The sequence below is a fragment of the Poecilia reticulata genome, linkage group LG21 (assembly GCF_000633615.1).
Source record: "Poecilia reticulata strain Guanapo linkage group LG21, Guppy_female_1.0+MT, whole genome shotgun sequence".
Taxonomy (NCBI): Eukaryota; Metazoa; Chordata; class Actinopteri; order Cyprinodontiformes; family Poeciliidae; genus Poecilia; species Poecilia reticulata.
The window spans coordinates 25,689,663-25,706,972 of NC_024351.1; the positions used below are offsets into that span (position 1 = coordinate 25,689,663).

General features: G+C 41.2%; 1 protein-coding gene across 1 annotated transcript in view; it reads left to right on the forward strand.

Annotated features, from left to right (window-relative positions):
- tnfrsf21 (tumor necrosis factor receptor superfamily, member 21) overlaps positions 1 to 17,310 on the forward strand; it is a 40,312-nt gene that overhangs the window by 11,832 nt on the left and 11,170 nt on the right. Inside the window, exons 3-4 of the mRNA XM_008398608.2 lie at positions 3,555 to 4,133; positions 16,202 to 16,467. Of these exons, the coding sequence (XP_008396830.1) occupies positions 3,555 to 4,133; positions 16,202 to 16,467 (845 nt within the window). The remainder of the gene's footprint in view (positions 1 to 3,554; positions 4,134 to 16,201; positions 16,468 to 17,310) is intronic.

A 17,310-nucleotide genomic window follows, 5' to 3' on the forward strand; every position in this document is an offset into this window, starting at 1 on the left:
TGTTTGTGTTGGCAGGGGATCGATGGCCTTTGAGCCAGTTAATTTGACACCGTCTGAGCTGTTAGAACCATGGTGGGGGGTGGGCGAGTGGTTGGGGCTGTTAGCTTACCCCTGCTATTTACCGACGGTAGAGGAAGGGGTGGGTGGTCACCCTCATTCTGGAAGGAGAGGAAGATTAGATTGAGTTGTAAAGTTTCCGTAGAGGAAGTCAGTTTGTGTTCCTTTTTTTTTCTATAACTTGGATAATTGGAGGTTACATCACACATCTCCTAGCAACCAGAAATGTTCAGCAGAGATGTTGCATTGATTGTTATGTCCACCTTAGACAGTGTGGGCTGCAGGCTTTTCCAGGCCCCTCAGGTTTTATTTAAGCTAGAGCCGAGACTTTAACTTGGTGATTTCAATTCATTAAATACATGGAATTTAACAATTATTTTAATGAAATTTGGTCGTTTACGTACAAAAGCCCAGTGTAGGAACCTTTGTATTGTGTTTCTRGTACACCTRTAAATCTGACGCACAATCAACATTCGCAAACAACACTGACGGACGACAAAGCTGCTTCTCTTGACCCTCTGGGGGTTAGCAATATTAAAAAAMMCCCAATCTGATTGGAGTCTGGCAATGTTKTGCTAAAAACAATTAGCTTATCAGTGAATCTTTTGTAGCTTAAAATAGTGTTAGAACAAGTAAAAGTCGAAACATGATTGGTGCCTCCAATGTCCTGTCTGTGTAAATAATCAGCTCSAGTAAAATTAAAAACCAATGTATGCATGATGACGGCTTAAAGTTTAATTCTGAAAAATCAACTGTAATTTTCACAGTGGCAGATTAAAGAAAAGTAAGAACGAAAAAGATATGCGCTTTGACCGCTCCAAATTAAATTGGTGATGAGATTTGTTTGTTCAACCCATCATGGATGAGTTTATTAGATTGATTTACTGCTTAAATATATATCCAAACTGATCTTTTTACACTATAGAATGATTATGCAACTAACTTCCATAATTTTTAAAAACTTGCATTAGATGCACTTTTTAAATGAATTTTCTCTAGTCCACTTGGAGTCAAACTGTTAAACACGACACTTTCAGTCACATTTAGACATATGCTCATGCTCAGCATGTACGCTTCTGCCTGTCAACTATAAATGCCTGCAGCATAACATATAACTCATGATAATAATAATAATAGCAATACAGTAATACCAAGCCAAAGGTATTTTTTATTGACATATTTATGTGGTTAGCCCTGAAAACTAATAGGATTAGTGTCAGTAGACTCAATTTGGACTAAAAGCTCTTAGCTTTGACCTTTGAGACTCATAAATCTGGAGCCATGCAGTTGTCCAATAAATAGAAATTACTTAATTTTACACTGCTGGCACAATTAATGCAAAGTTCTCCRTTATGGGACATCTGCCACACTGGTTTTCACTTCAACAACTTCTTTTGATYGARTTGATATCCATTTTTTTCTTACAATTTTTGRTTAGGAAGATAATCAAGCCACATAGCCTGTCATACATTTGCCAGCTACATATTCAGAAGCGTGTCTGTATAAAGCCAAAGACTCTGAAATGCCCCAACACCTTCTGTGTCCCTGTGTTTGTCACTGAGCRGTTTCTCTCCCTGCTTTAGAGTTCTGGTCAAAATGTTAGTTTTAATTTCGGGATTAGAGTCACACCTGGGCAATGTTCTGCTGATGAGAGGATAAATAGGATTATTACACATCTGAATGACAATTTAGAGATTATGCAACTCAGATCCCATCATCATTAGGGGTGCTGAAGCACAGAAAGCAGCAGGGAGGTGCTGGAGATCGCATCGATAATCRATGTCAGGAAGTGACGCTMTGACATTGACAAACCACTTTTTCTTTTCCATGCCTGGAGAACACTAACTCTGCAGCTGTTGTTGGTGTTGGGTGCAACACATCACCCTAACTGCCCCCCACCCAACTGATGCATCCAGCGCTGACTGTGAAATGTCGGCAGGCAGAGATTAAGGGTCCTTACAGTCCAGGGAACCCAGCTCAGCTTGATGGTTCACATTTTGTGTGACGCCTGTGTTTTGTCATCTCCAAATTTAACTTCTGGGGACAATCTCATTGGCATTACAGTTATCTTTTTTTTTTTTTCATTTTTTTACTCTGCAGTGATGGTCCTGCCACACTAACGGAACTCAATGTATTGACGCACCTCAATTCGAACATCAGAACGAAGAAAAAAGAGGTTTCAATTGACTCAGTGTGGCATAGTTTGCTGCTTTGAGGAGGCGATGAGCAAAACTGGTTTAAAATAGCAGAAAGATAGCAGTAGTTTAAATGACCACTATTGAAACCAAGCTATGTGCAACCATCTCTGAACATACAATATGTAGACCTTTTGAAGCAAGTTACAACTTGCACCRGCTAATATTAGGAACCAGGGGCAAAAAAAAATATTCAGGCTCCCCAAAACTGGACAATAGGAGATTGGGAAATGTTCTTCTTTCTCAATTGCTGCTAAGGGTCGCTTTATACCAATCAAATGTCGCTTAAGCACAACACCCTACCTGAGTATTTTTATTAACCTTTAGAGTGACACCTTTTCCTGATTATCAAATATTTCTCCATAGCTGTGGTCTCAAACTCCAGTCCTCAAGGGCTGGTGTCCTGCAACCTCTAGATSTCTCTCTTCTTTTAAGTTTTATCTGTGGTTGGCAAAGTTACTTAAGGTGGATTTACTGCCACCTACTGGACTGGAGTGAAGATGTTCTACACACTAGAATTAAATGGCTGAACTGTGTCACTAGCATGAAGCCGAGCTCTACAGAGCTTTGCTAATGAGCTAATATTGGTACCAGCTGGGCTGAAAAGTTGAATGACACAACTCTTGGAGTTTGAGACCACTGCTCTACAGTCATGTCAGTTAATTGATATCCCCAAACTTCTCTTGCTTACTTGCAGAGAATTAGGCAATTGCTGAGTTACTAAACTTAATATCATCTGGCATGATCGAAGAGTGTCTCTCCATTTTGGCCAATTTCAATTATCATTTATTGTAACGGGTAAAACAAAATCTAATTAAATTCACTCATTTGGACATATGCTTAACCTAATCTATTAAAACATAAGATATCACTATGGAACCCTGATCCATGCGAGCAATCGATTATAACCAAGAGTGAGTTCTATCCAGCACCAGCACTCTTCCCCTATTGATCGTTTCATTTTTTTGGTTAGTTTTTATAAAATATGKTGCTAACCATTTCAACACCTCAGAAGTACTAGGCTCTTCCTAAGTAAATGCCGCACACAGATAAAGGAGAAAAGAAGCTACCACTGGTTACCATGCTAGTGTCCCAGATTGTTTTTGTGGATGAGGATTTCCTCCTGTAATACCTTCTGTTTTCATGATCAGGGTGAGCATATCTCAAATTGAGTGAATTTAATTCCCTATGTCTGTGTCTCTGTTGCTTCTTATCTCTTATGTACCAGCTCTGTGTTCCTTTTCCTCATCTTTTTTTTTACCATATCTTTGTCTCCATCAAATCCATTGTCAAACATCACAGATCCCTTGAGCCAGTCAGCAGCCATTCAACTGAGGAAAGCTGCAGGCGGGGAAGACGGAGGAGCAGAGTTTATGCTTACCCATTCTGGCGTCCCCACCCCACCAAATCAGGAAGTGTCATGGACTCCCTTGTCGGTGGCTCGAAAGCAAGCCATGGATCTCAAGCAAGAATTGGGCGAGTCTGATGCTGATCCTGAGCCTGGGGCAAATAAACCAAGAATGGAGGATCCAGTAGGMCCAGAAGTAGTTAGGGTTGGAACAGGCATCAGTAACGTAGTTAACTCGGGGAATGCGGGTGAAGCCTCCAACTACTACAGGCCCAACCGCAGGGGGTCACCAAGGCCGACCATGCACGATCATTTTGACATCAACGAGCACCTGCCCTGGATGATAGTTCTGCTGCTCCTGCTGGTGCTGGTCGTGATCGTGGTGTGCAGCGTCAAGAGGAGCTCTCGGGTGCTGAAGAAGGGCCCAATGCAGGACCCAAGCAGCATCGTGGAGAAGGCAATTCACAAGAAGACATCTGGGACTCCAACACAGGCCAGAGAGAAGTGGATCTACTACTACTCCAATGGCCAAGGTAAGCTTGTGACTTTTTCTTTGAGTTTTAGCATTTAGCCTACTGCTTTAACTATGATGGGTTACTTTTTAGCCATGTGTAAATATTTATGTATATGTRTGSCAAACACGGAACAGGTACAAGTAGTTCCCTTTCACATAGTTGGTGCTGATGATGGATAGGAACATGTCTAACAAGTATCAACCACTCCACTGTTGGGACGTTCACAGAATMTCACCARTGATGCCTTAATCAGCTTCACAGTTTTAGCTTTCATGAATAAATATTGAATTCTTGTTGCACATTTGCGGTTCCACTCAAGGGTCATGACATGCGTCTGCTGATGTGGAACCATCTGTTGATGTGTTGAACKGCTGTTAGCTTCTAATCCAATCAATTGTACCCCTGAGCACATGTTGTACAGGGCGGTGGTTACACAAATGAGGACATGACCCTGTTGTACCACCCTTCTGTTGCTGTCCTCTCTCAACGTCTACACCAGTGTTTCTCAACCTTTTTCGGGCCAGCGCCCCCTTAGCCTTTATCCAGGTCTCAACAAACCCATGGCACTTCAACAATATTATTTTACCTTTAATCTGGAAATAGTGTCTGTTTATTCTTGCCATACAGTCCTCTGTATTAATTATTGCTCGAAAGGTCTTGCCATACCAGTTTATTCCTCTGTATTTACTTTAGTTTCTTAGTTTATTCTTGCATTTTGTTCTTCATTCATTTCCATTTAGTTTATTTTGATTAGTATTATCCTCTCCTAGTTTAATGCTATGTCCACTTTAGTTGCTTTCCTGTTGCTAGATTTATTTTATCATTTATTCACGCTCACCATCAGTAATTTTCACTCACCATCACATAATAGTCATGATGTGTTTCACACCATGTGTTGATTTTTTCACTATTCAGCATCGGATTCTCTGTTTTTATGCCATAATTCACATCTAGTTCGTCGCTCCGTTTTTTGTCCGCTTCTCCTGTTTCAGAGTTTTGCGCAATGTGCGCTTYTTTTTTTTTTTTTTTAAGCCCCTAAGGTGCATTGCGGACGGGAAGCGTATCGATGGGGAAAAGGCAGACTGACATAAACCTTTTAAAACAATGGAAACAATTTCTGCATTCTGGTTATTGAAATTTAAAAGTGCTGTGGTACCGTTGTTCTATCACCCCCGTTTCATACCGGACCACTTACAGCTCCGGTGTTAACGCTATAAAATGAACGCTCTCTATCGTGGTATCACCCATGGAGGGATTTCTTTATTTAAATGGGTTCATTTTTCAGGGATACACAGTGAGGGTATCGTTATTTTAGCTACCAGTAGCAGGAGAACGGAGCTGCGCCAAGAAGCTAACAGAAGCTAACAAACACTGAATAGAAGAAGAGCTGCCATGATACAGTTGCAGCCAAGCATGATTTAATGTTACAAAATACAGTTTTACCAAGTTGCTCAAAGTCTAAACTGGCATTGTTGTGCATTTAAGGTGTWAMGTTTWCCTTCAACTAAACRCCCCCMAAAGGCATCCCAGYGCCCCCCTTTTGYAAAAATGTCCGCCAGCGCCCTCTGCCGACCTCTGAACGCCCCCTSGGGGGCGGTACCRCCCACGTTGAGAACCGCTAGTCTACACTCAGGTTCACTTCCAGATCTYAGTTCTCAAATTTCACCTCAGCATGAACTTTCTTTTCTGCTTCCATCACCTTCATATCGGTCCTCTTACTTTTTTCTTTTATAAAGTCTTCCCAGTTCTACTGATTCTCATTTCCTATTTGGTCTCCTTCTYATAGCCTCCAATATTCTGTTGCCATTGCTCTATTTTTGTCTGKTTTTTCTGTTGCACACCATTCTTTCCTTCTTTCCTTTTCCAGTTACACTCACTGTTTCTCTTCTAAAATGTATTTACATCTGTTACATTCTATCAACAGGTGGGGAACATGCTTCCTCCASYGCCKAGGTCTCAGTTTCCCTCTTAGACAAAGAGAGGTGACCCAAAACTAAGGGGACACCTCTCGGTTAATACACTCAGGTTTCCCCTTTGAAAGTTAGTGTGTATGGATGCGTGCGTGTACGTGTGTGTGTGTGTGTGTATTTGTTGATGAAGATGATGAGATGAAGCTGAGCCACCCGCCTCTCTCACACTGTGCTCCCTCAGTGACAGCCCACAGAGAACTGGAATAATCTGGTTTCAGCTGAACCAGGGTAGTTGTTTGGTTGGCAAGGCACATTATTGGGTCGATCGGGTCTCTTACGGAACAACAAAGAGATATATGGAGGGAAATCAATGATGACAGTACACCAAACAGTACGGTGGTGTGTGTCAGTGTGAGTGTTATTGATGTATGTCAATGATAATATGTTTCCTTGCTGTAGTTTTGCTTTGCAAGAAGATGTATGAAATTTGAAAAAAAAAAAAAACAGAAAACAAACTAACAAACAAAAAAAACAACCAAACACAGTGATAATAGAACTTCGGTTCCGGTCTTGTTCTGCTGTGCTGATTGTGTTCGATGGTTTAGAGTTSCTTCTACAGTGCACTGTTAAAATATATACACAAACCACAAATTTTACCGTCCTCACATTTTATGTGATGGACAAAGTAGTGCATATGTTCGAAGCAGAAGGAAAGTCACATACTCTTTAAAATTTGTTCAAATTAATTCAAAAACTCCCCATAATATGAACTCCAAGTTTTGTAAGGCATGTTCCACTTTGTATAGAAACTGCTGGTCCTCCAGAGTTACCATTGTTGCCTTGGTTGCTTCTCTGATTAATGCTTTCTTTTCCTGCTTTCCTCAGCTTGCTAGTCCAGCTCAGCCATTTCTGGGTAGAGCGGCAATATACTCTTTTATTTTCTTTTGGATCTTCTGTGATGTGTTCCTTGGTCTTCATTATGCTGACTGTCCTTTAGCTTTCTTCTCACACTGAGATTAAAGTCTACACATGCAGCCTTCTCTTCCTAACTAGGTGGCAGAATATTGGCTGCACTGACTTTATTTAGTTATTATGGCTTTGACACACTTGGCCAGGTCTTTATAAAAATGAATATCTCTGCGACATTGTTTAAAGAAATAAGATCRTACACATGGGACCGGCTTCAGAAAAGTTTTCAGTTGCACGAATCCGCCCTGAGCATTGTTTTATACATGCTGAACCCATAGGGGGCAGCGTAGCACAAAGCTAAAACCTACACTAGCCAATCAGAGTGCTTCAAAACAACATCTTCCTGTTAGGAATTAAACACGGTGCCAGGAGGCTCATTTGTGTCGAAAGATATGCAGGTTTAACTACTTTTAAGTAGCATTTTAGCACGTGTTTTAGTAATAAAGTTACTAAAACACGGGAATTGGGAATCATGTCAAAGCAAGAAAGTGAATAAATACAGAATTTTCTCAAATGTAGATGTGGCTGGGTGTGGACACGGCAATAGAATAAAAGGAAGTTGACTAATGTCTGAATCACTTTTGAGATTTTTATTTWAAAAAACTATTTAATACACGTTTTCCATTTCACTTCTCAATCAAGCAACAATTTATGTTAGTCTACCTTTTTCCAATAGTGATAAAATATGTTGTGTAAAGTGGGAAAAAAAATCAGCAAAAATATCAACAAGTACTAAAACCCTTGCATAGTATCGATCATAATATTGAAAGTGTGACCCGATGAAATGTGTTTGTGTCTCAATGAAAGCTGAGTATTAGCAAAAGAAAAGCTTTGGAAGAATTGTTTTCCACCTCAACCTTTCTCTTTATTGCGCTCATGTGTGTTTTCCCGATGTGTGTTCTCTCATGATGAGTAATGCCTTACCCATATGCATGCACTTATGTGGAGCTATATGTATGCACATGCAACTCAAACAGCTAGTTTACGCTGCTATTTACTCTCTGGAACATAAAACGAAACTGCTTCTTAATCCTTCCAAGGTGCGTGGCTGGCTCCCCTTGAAGGTTGTAATCCACCTTTACTAGAGCAGTTAAAGCAGTCGGGCAATAAAGGCGAAAAGAAGGGGAAATGTTCAAGCATGGATCACACACATGCACCGCTTGGCATTYGCTCAGAGCCGGCCAGGAAATGGTGAAAAATGCTACTCCTCCACAGTAAGTCCAGGCAGGGCTTTCCGGGGCCCTGGGCCAGGTTTGTGTTGCTGTGATGAGGGTGGAGCCGTCACACAAAAGGAATCACAAAAATGTCTCATAAAGGTTACATTCAAGAAGTTTACAAGCCCTGAAACTTTTGAGCATTTTCCCTCAACTAAAATCTACTATTATATGTTAATTTCCTCTGTGTACCTTCCTTATTGTAGCTATATAGTAATAAAAAAGAACATTAATGTTGTCATTTGATTCTCCTCAGTTATATCTTGAGGCTCCATMGCAACTGGACAAGGGTAGCCATCTAATGCAGAATCTGTTTGGTTGATGGTTGATTAAAAAGGTTGTCGTATAAAGTTAGATTTTGAAATTATATTCCAAGTCACGTTTATAAATGTTTTTGYTCGATTAACTCGTTATCTGCTTTACTGAAGGGTTAGTGCTTATGGGTTTTTGATTTGAACAAAAATSACATTTTGCAACAAATTGATTATATTTGACAACTATCCTTGATTTCCAAACTTTTTTAGACATTGTGATGAACACTGCACAAATTATCTTTGGCGAATTTGATAACCTACTGAACTTGTAACAGCCCTGGCTATCTTGCTAACATGAATGAAAAAAAGTGATAAAAATAATAATTTGGGTGTGTTGGGTGTGAGTGGAAATTCTGAAAATGCAAAGCCAAATAAAGGCTGGTTTAAGTGGCCAATGGCAATTGTAGTGTAACTACAGATACTGATGATCATATAGTACGTGCTGTTGTTTGACGTTTGTGTCACTCTATGTTGTCACGGGAACCATGTAGTTTTCTAGCAACCACTACACTCAGGTGTAGTACAACARCCTCACCTGAGTGTGTTTCTGGAAAGTAGGATGTGTTTAAACACCAAATGGGAAACTGCTCAGTTCTGGTATAGCATTTTATCAAGTTCATAGGACTCCAAAGCTCATTGACCCATTCATACACATTCACACACCGATGGTGGTAAGCTWCTGTTTAGCCACAGCTGCCCGTGGACAGTTTGACAGAAGGGAGGCTCCCGTACAACCAGCATCACCGGATCCTCTAACCACCACCAGCAGGCGAGGCGGGTGAAGTGTCTTTCACCTGTTATTCCTTCTCATGCCCATTATAGTTTCGCCAGAACCCTGGGTGTGTAAACATTGGTCCCGAATTAACTATTCCTTCTGGGTCTTTGCTAGAGAACGTATTTCACATCGTACTTTATGAAAAACACCAGCGGTGTTCGAGGGAGCAGATTAATCCTGGAAGTAAAACTCAGCACAAAGGCACCGTCATACCCTTAGGAGAAGATCCGGTGGGTGTGGTCTTGAGCTGTGTTATTTACGGCATACAGTTCCAAAGAAAGATACGGAGGGAAACGTGAAGAAAAACAACATTGTACCTGCCCACCATTCTTCCTCGTTAAACATCCACACCTTTAATAATGCCAAGTTCCACATCCAAAGCCAGCGGGGAGCCATGTGTTTGACTACGCGGCTGTGTGCAGTATCAGGGTGGGCTGGGGTAGCCTGGGACTGATTGCGAAGAGCAGAATTTGAGGGGGTTGTTGCCTGGTTGGAGTTTCGCAGCGCCTGCTGTGCTACCACACAGCTGCACACACATTTCATCAATTTAGTTTTGTGTGTTCCTAAATTAACGGGAAAGGACTATGTCGTGAATAATTCAACTGAATGGTGTTTGTTAATATGCTGACGCACACACCGCCCTGCTTTAAGTCCTGCTGCAGACTAGTACGGGGTACGGAGCTGAGGCATCGTTTTGGGTCTGTTTATGTCAGTGTGGTTTTTGAAAAGTTAAAATGTACTTAAAAAAACACATTATTTCTGGATAAAAGTTTGTTAATACGTTTAAAAAGTMGTCGCAACTATACAAAAATGGTGATATAAGTAATTACTAAATACATAGATTGTTACATTAGTGATTTAGCTTGACATGGTTAGCATGAAGTAGAGACTTTGATTGGGCATGCAAATTTTAGCATGCCCAATCAAAGTTTCTACCTCATGCTAACCTCATGCTAAGCTAAAATGCTAATATTGTTAAAATTTTGCGAAACAAAAACTAGGCATGTTTCCACCTACTGGTTTAGACCAAATGCTATGCTACGCAAAGATCTAAACATCTGACATCTAAACATGTCAGATGTTTAGATTATGCGTGGCTGTAATAAACAGGAAGTAGGTTAGCATGGACTTAGCCTGGTCATTGCCTTCCATACGCAGTTCTGCTAAATTTTAATCTCACTTCACATCTGGTAGAATTCCAACTGGACCAGTCAAAGAACAGAAGGAGTTGAGAACGACGACGTTGATTTTCATCCCTGTTATAGAATTGTAGTCTACCTGTAGTTTAAGCAATGGCAGTGGAGGAAGTGGATGGCCATGATTCCTAATATAAAATGAATTCGTTCAGGTTGACTCTTCTCTCCTTGCGGTGGAGGACAGTTGTTTGCAGCATAGGCGATTTCCAGAAAGCTTCTTGTCATCAAACTGATGCAAACTGATGCATTACATACACCACGGGCAAAAGTTAGTGAGAGGCTAAAATAAAACCAGGCTAGCATGGAATGTGTTGCTATCAGGAAAGTTGTAACTGTTATGACGTGTCAACTAATATTGGTGTGGTTACTTGCTGTTCKGAGATGTAAAAAATACATTTTAATGCTCTCCCACAGCGGAAACAGCTGTTAGGTCATGTGAGGTAAAYGTTGCTACATCAAAATGTATTTTCTCTTCCGGAAAAGCCAAAARCCACCAAATGCCAGCGCAAAAAACTTTGTTGCAAAATTGAGAAGGTCTTTTCAAATTCTGTTGTTTCCATCAAGCTTTCCTAATGCGATACTTCAAAATGCTTCTAAACAACACTGATAGAAACACATTTAGTGACTCTCACACTGACATTTTTGCTGTTGCTGTTAGGTTTCTGTGTCCACTTTGCCCTTGACGACCTGTTTTTCTTCCAGACCTCCCGTGAGATTTGATGTATCTTCTATCACAATAATCTGAAACATCTTWTCTGCTCATGCCACTGTGAAAGAAAACAACGGATGCTACTAACACAAGTCAAAAAATGTGTACCGCCAAGTAGGATGAATAGCATTTTTGCACATTTATGAGTCAAGCGTTGGTCTTGAGACCTATGTGTTWTTCAGTGCAACAAATATGACGAGATCTGTCTCATTAAGCGCTTGTCATGCGAAAGTCATATTTGCTTCATCRACGCACTATTGGATCACTCAGGTTGTCTCATTTAGGCATCCATATGTCACTTTWAATGGCAGATTCTCCATACAGCAAACGCACAAACACATTATTCAGCACAAGCCTCAACTAAACTCAGTTTTCCTACTTACCAGACTAACACATCTGCTCTCTGACACACTGAATTTTCACGTGACTTATATAGGTCATTTAAATGAGTCCAGCTTGCTGTAGCTAGTGAAGTATGCGGAGCGGGGGGGATTTCTTTTTTGCCGCAGTGTGTGGAGGCCAGTGAGGCAGATATGACTCGACAGGCTCTCTGCCCAAAAGGCCGGCACGCAAGCTCCTCTGACCCGATGAAATATCAGCAGTATCATCTGGAGCAGAAGTAGTGGAGTGTGTGTTGCTGTGTGTGCTTTAGCTTGAAGCCATCTGGGACAGAGATACACTGCTTATTCAGGTCAAATAAAACGGATATGAATAATATTGTTGAATTCTTGTAAATCAACTCAAGAATAGTTTARCCAGTTTGGGACCTAAATCTGTTTAGGTCCCAGTTTGAAAAACGTGTATTAATTTATTTTTATATTTGGAATGGTTGTGATTTCATTTGGTTTTAARGTGATTCTTCTAAAATCTTTTTGAGCATTTTGGGATCAGATTAAGTGAACTTTGCTTACATCTGAGTTGTAAGAAATTATAGGTTAATGTGGGTCTTCAGTTTGGCAAGATATAACTGGCATATGATGTCTTAAGAATCAAGTCAAATCTACTCGAACTTTAGTTTGTTTGCCTAGAAAGTCCACTTTGTTTGGGGAGGTGTGATTGTCCAGTCGAACTATAATGCGGACCAAAAACGTAAACTCTGGTACAAACCTCGGTTTGGTTAAAGTAAACTCCGGCACGGGTCGAAAGCGCTTGTGAATGCCGAGTGGACCGGAGACCAAACCAAAAACAAGAAGCAGACTATAGCGCAAAGCATTCTGGGTAAATACAACCAAAACAAACTAGCTAGCCTAGCGCTATTGCAAGAAATAGCTCGTGATCTTTTACCAAAATCAAAAGAGAAATCCTACAACCACTAAAATCTGATGCCACTCCATTTTTGTTTACATTTTGTGAAGAACGAAGTTGCACTCTGTCTTCTTCAGAGGTTCTGAGGTCATTTTTTTCAGTAGTTTTTGGTGCAGCGCCGCCACAGGCCAGGAGGTGGAACAGCTTTTTWAAAAGTCTTTGGCTCATTTGACGCAGTGCAGTGTGAAAACGAACTGCAGCAGCCGAAATCAGTTCAGTTCTGGTCCCCAACCGAAGCGAGTCCAACGAGTATCAGGTGTAAAAACAGCCAGGAACAAACAACCTGTTGCCACCCATGGCCTTTTCTTGGAATATTTTTGTTTTGCCACATAAAAGACCATGACAGCTCAAACCTGGGTTAAATCTTAATGCTAAAGTTAGATTTGAGCTGAAGAAAAACAGTCTTGGATGTATATTTTGGTTGCCTCTCTAAACGTACATACCTCACATGTACATAAAGACTTCCCTYTTGATTTTTGCGTTAATTCATTTCTCTGTTCATACAGTTAGGGCGTACATGTGATTCCTCATAAATGTGTCACACCCTGAGTCACTACTACGAGCTTACAGCAGTCTAATCTCTCCTCTCTAGTCTGAGCGCCACATCCTGGATTTTTGCACTTAGCATGTTTGCTGCCGCAGACGGTAATCAGGGATCAACTTGATGCTCATCAAAACTGGAGGAACGCCATGCCGTGTTGAGCCTTTCTGGATGAAATGTGTATTCAATGAATACACAGCAATTCTTCTTCCTCGTAGGCGAGCAGCCACATCCAAACCCCGCACCAGGAAGTGCGATGCACCGTGGAGATGGGCTGTCTGGCCATCTAATGGTCAGTTCTGGGTTTGGTGGTTGCCAGAAACACCGTGTTTGTTTTCAGGGTATGCAAGTACGTTGGGTGTGTGTGTGTGGCTGCGTTTTGTCCAGCAACATATTAATTTCAGTTTAGACAATTTTATTCTCTGGTCGGATGATTTAGCGATGGCCCGTTCCTGTACCAGACCGCACACAGACAGAGGAGCTCAATTTTATGGCATGAGACACAGCATCTGTCTCATGCCATTCAGTCATGACATAATTACAGCTTTAACAGATATGTGAAAAAATATGTTGTATCAAAGTGACATCCTGTARCTTTAAATGTCTTAACCTGTCTTAATCTTAACCTGAAAATATGTCTTTGTTTAATAAGGTTAACAGAATCCCCGTAAACWTGGCTAATAACTAACCACCCAGATATCAAACTTAAATAAAACAAAGGGAGCTTCAGATAACCAAGAATTTGTGTTTCCAGGATGACAGGTTTTGAGGAAGTTCCAACCTGAGGAGATGGAGAAAGGGTTCAGGGTTTTTGGACTCGGACGGCTTTTATCTGACAGTATGTAGATAGCAAAAGAGAAGAAGGAGACAGGGAGGACACACAGCTAATGGACTCTGCTGAGAGCTGAACCTTAGATATCATTGCAGTGGAATGATAACCTCTGCATACGGTGGGGAAATGCTTGTACATGTCTAGTTTCTGCCACTTTCTGCATTGCTGGTTGGTTGAATAACAACAACGGAGCAAATACAACACTGTCCTTTCTGTCAAAGCCACGCATTTCAAAAYGAGACATTCCTTACGTTAAATAAAGATAATCACACACGTAGCACGTGAACAGTTTGTTTTCGTCCACCCGCATACGACCTTTGACCTAATGTGCTCGCTGTAGACAGAGCACAATGAGCTCATGTTTCTGCCGTTAAAGGACCTTGGTTCCCGTAACGCCGCGTGTTGAGATCTCGAGGAAGAAAGAACACATTCTTGTGAAAAGCGCTTCGAATTGATAAACCTTGACTTGGTTCTGAGAATGTCAGGCTTTCATCCCGGTTACTATGTCACAAAATGTTCAGAAGTCCAGCTGAACAGTTCTCACAGTCTTTTTCTTTGCGACTGAAACAACAGTGTATCAAAGTATTGATCCTTTTTTTTTCTTGTAAAAGCAAGAAAAAGTGGTTTGACAGCTATCTGCTGAAGCTGCATCTTCTGTGGTGCAAAATGTTGCATTTTGCACTGGAGTGTGGATGACCTGCWGAAGAAATATCTCAGTTTTACCAGCAATCCACCAGGATACCCTAGTCCATGTTGCAATTCAAAATAAATAGCTGATGCCTGAAAACAAAAGCTGAGTTAGAGTTGGCGTTAAATGACTTCCTCAAAATGTTAGAGTGAATTGAATTGTTGTTGAGTAAGCGTTTCAAACTTGCAGATTGTGAGATTTATTTAACTAAAGTGCCAAGACAAGTTTATTTGTGTAGCACGTTTCAGCAACCAGGCAATTCAAAGTGCTCTTTACATGACAGCATGGTAGAGGCATAATAAAGAAAAGTAATGAAATGTTGGAATACAGACTAAAATTAATGATGTCTGAGTTATTACTAATCAAAGGCAACGCTTGATTTAAAGGAACTCTGTGTTTTCAGCATTTATGTCGTTTTCTGGAAGTTTGCTCCAGATTAGAGGAGCATAAAAACTTAATGGTTGTTCTCCATGTTTGGTTCTGATTCGGATTTGATAATTTATGTACCAGCAGAAGTATTTTAAWGTCTGTTCTCTGAGMTCCAGGGAGCCGGTGGAAGGACTTTAGAACTGGGGCGATGAGCTGTTTTCCTAGTTTTAGTGAGAACAYGAGCAGCAGCGTTCTGGATCAACTTAATTTGTAATTTACCCTTTTTATGCAGATCTGTGAAGACACAGCTGCAGTAATCAATGTGACTAAAGTGAAACACATTGATGAATCTCTTTAGCTCTCGCTGAGACATTAGTCCTTTGATCCTACAAAATGTTCTTCTGGTGATAGAAGGCCGACTTTGTGACTGTCTTTATGTGAGTCTGAAGGTTGAGGTCTGAGTTCATCACTAMGCCAAGATTTCATTCTGATCACTAGATCGGACTCCTGATTGCTCCCTTTTGCTCCAAAGACAATAACTTCAGTTTTGTTTCTGTTCATCTGGAGAAAGTTCTGGCACATCCACATATTTATTTGTTCTAAGCATCTATTCAGTGGTTCAAAGGGTTAATCGTCACCTGGTGACATTGAGATGCAAGGCTGTATATAATCTGCATGGTTATGATAACCTATTTTATTATATGCTATAATCTRAAATAGAGTGAACTTGTATATATCAAATAGAAGGGACCCCAGGATGGGACCTTGCTGTACTCCTTGTGTGATTTTTATCACATTTTATGAAAAGTTGGCAGACCAACCTTCAGATAATGTAAACATATAGTCTGACTTGCATGGAGTTACATAATTCACTCTGACCCCGGCGTGTCTGTCTTGTACCCTTGTCTAAACTTGTGAATTGTCTCCCAGCCCAAGCTGAGATGGAGTGATGTCACTTGGCTGGTTGTTCCAGGCTCCACAAAGCAGCCTCAGTCTCAACGAAGACATTACACAATTCTGTACCAGTTCACTGACCTTCAAAATGGTAGAGTGCCAGTTTAGATGTTTTCAATGGGCAGCTGGTTCTGAAACTCCTGTCACAAATCCACTTTCTGTCCTGTTCTATCTTTGTAGGTCATTTACAGAGAGCAGCCATGTATTTCTTGCACATTTAAGATCTAATAAATTGTCATTGTAGGAACTTTTACATCCATTAATGGGTCATTCTTTCAACATGTGTCCATTTATATGTGTTTCTGCTCAGGGGTGGACATCCTGAAGCTGGTGGCAGCCCAGGTGGGCAACCAGTGGGTGGACATCTATCAGTCTCTGGCCAATGCCACTGAACGTGAGGTGGCCGCCTTCTCAAATGGCTACTCCTCCGATCACGAGCGAGCGTACGCCGCGCTGCAGCACTGGACCATCCGAGACAGCGGGGCCAACCTGGCCAAGCTGATCAACGCCCTGCACCGGCTGCGCCGCATTGACGTGGTGGAGAAGATCCGCTGTGTCATGGAGGACAACCCGCAGGTATGATTCYGTCCACGTTCCACCTCCACCCCTGCTCGAAACGCTCCAAACCAGTTTGTTCTGGATGTCAGAAGAAAAAAAACAAAAAACAATATGTGTGACCTTTGCTCGCATCAGGTTTTTTCCATTAAGGGCTCTATCAACATCAGGCGCACATGTTCTGGTACACACTGTTCTCCACATGTCTGTTTTACTGAAATCTAATCTGGGAGGCAAGATTTCTCTGATTTTTCCCTCTGAAGCCGGTCCCGGAGGCTCAGCTGCATTCCCCACATTAAAGTACCACTTCACTTTCAGAAGATGATTTGATGTTTCAGCGCTAATTGCAGCCTGTGTTGCAGCATTCTCCAAAGTTTAGGGGAAAATATAAAGAGAGATAAGGGAGTCTTTAACATGAGTTTGGTTCCRGATTCTGTGTGCACATGTTCCGGTAGGACGTGACTTGTTGCATGCATACTTTAATAAAACTCGAGGAGYTTTGACCTTGCACTGCAATCCCTTATGGTCATTTTGGATCATTCATCACCRTTTACTTAGCTTCTCTCCTTTCCTTTCCTGTCCTTCTGCTCTTGTTTCARCAATTTGTATTGAATCAGTGCTCTTGACCAAACTCTCCAAGGTCAGGGCTGCACATTAAGCACACCAGCCACAGTGTGCTGGTGTGCTTAATGTGTTTTTTTTGTGGTTTTTTTTATCTCTGCTTTATTATTATCCGATCACCTCAAGACAAAGAGTAATCCTGCAGAAGGCTCAGGTTATTAAAACTGCATAGAAAGGAACTGGCTGGCAAAAAGGCGATGAGGTGGTGTGGGTCTTAAACCAACATTGGGAAACTGTCAGCTT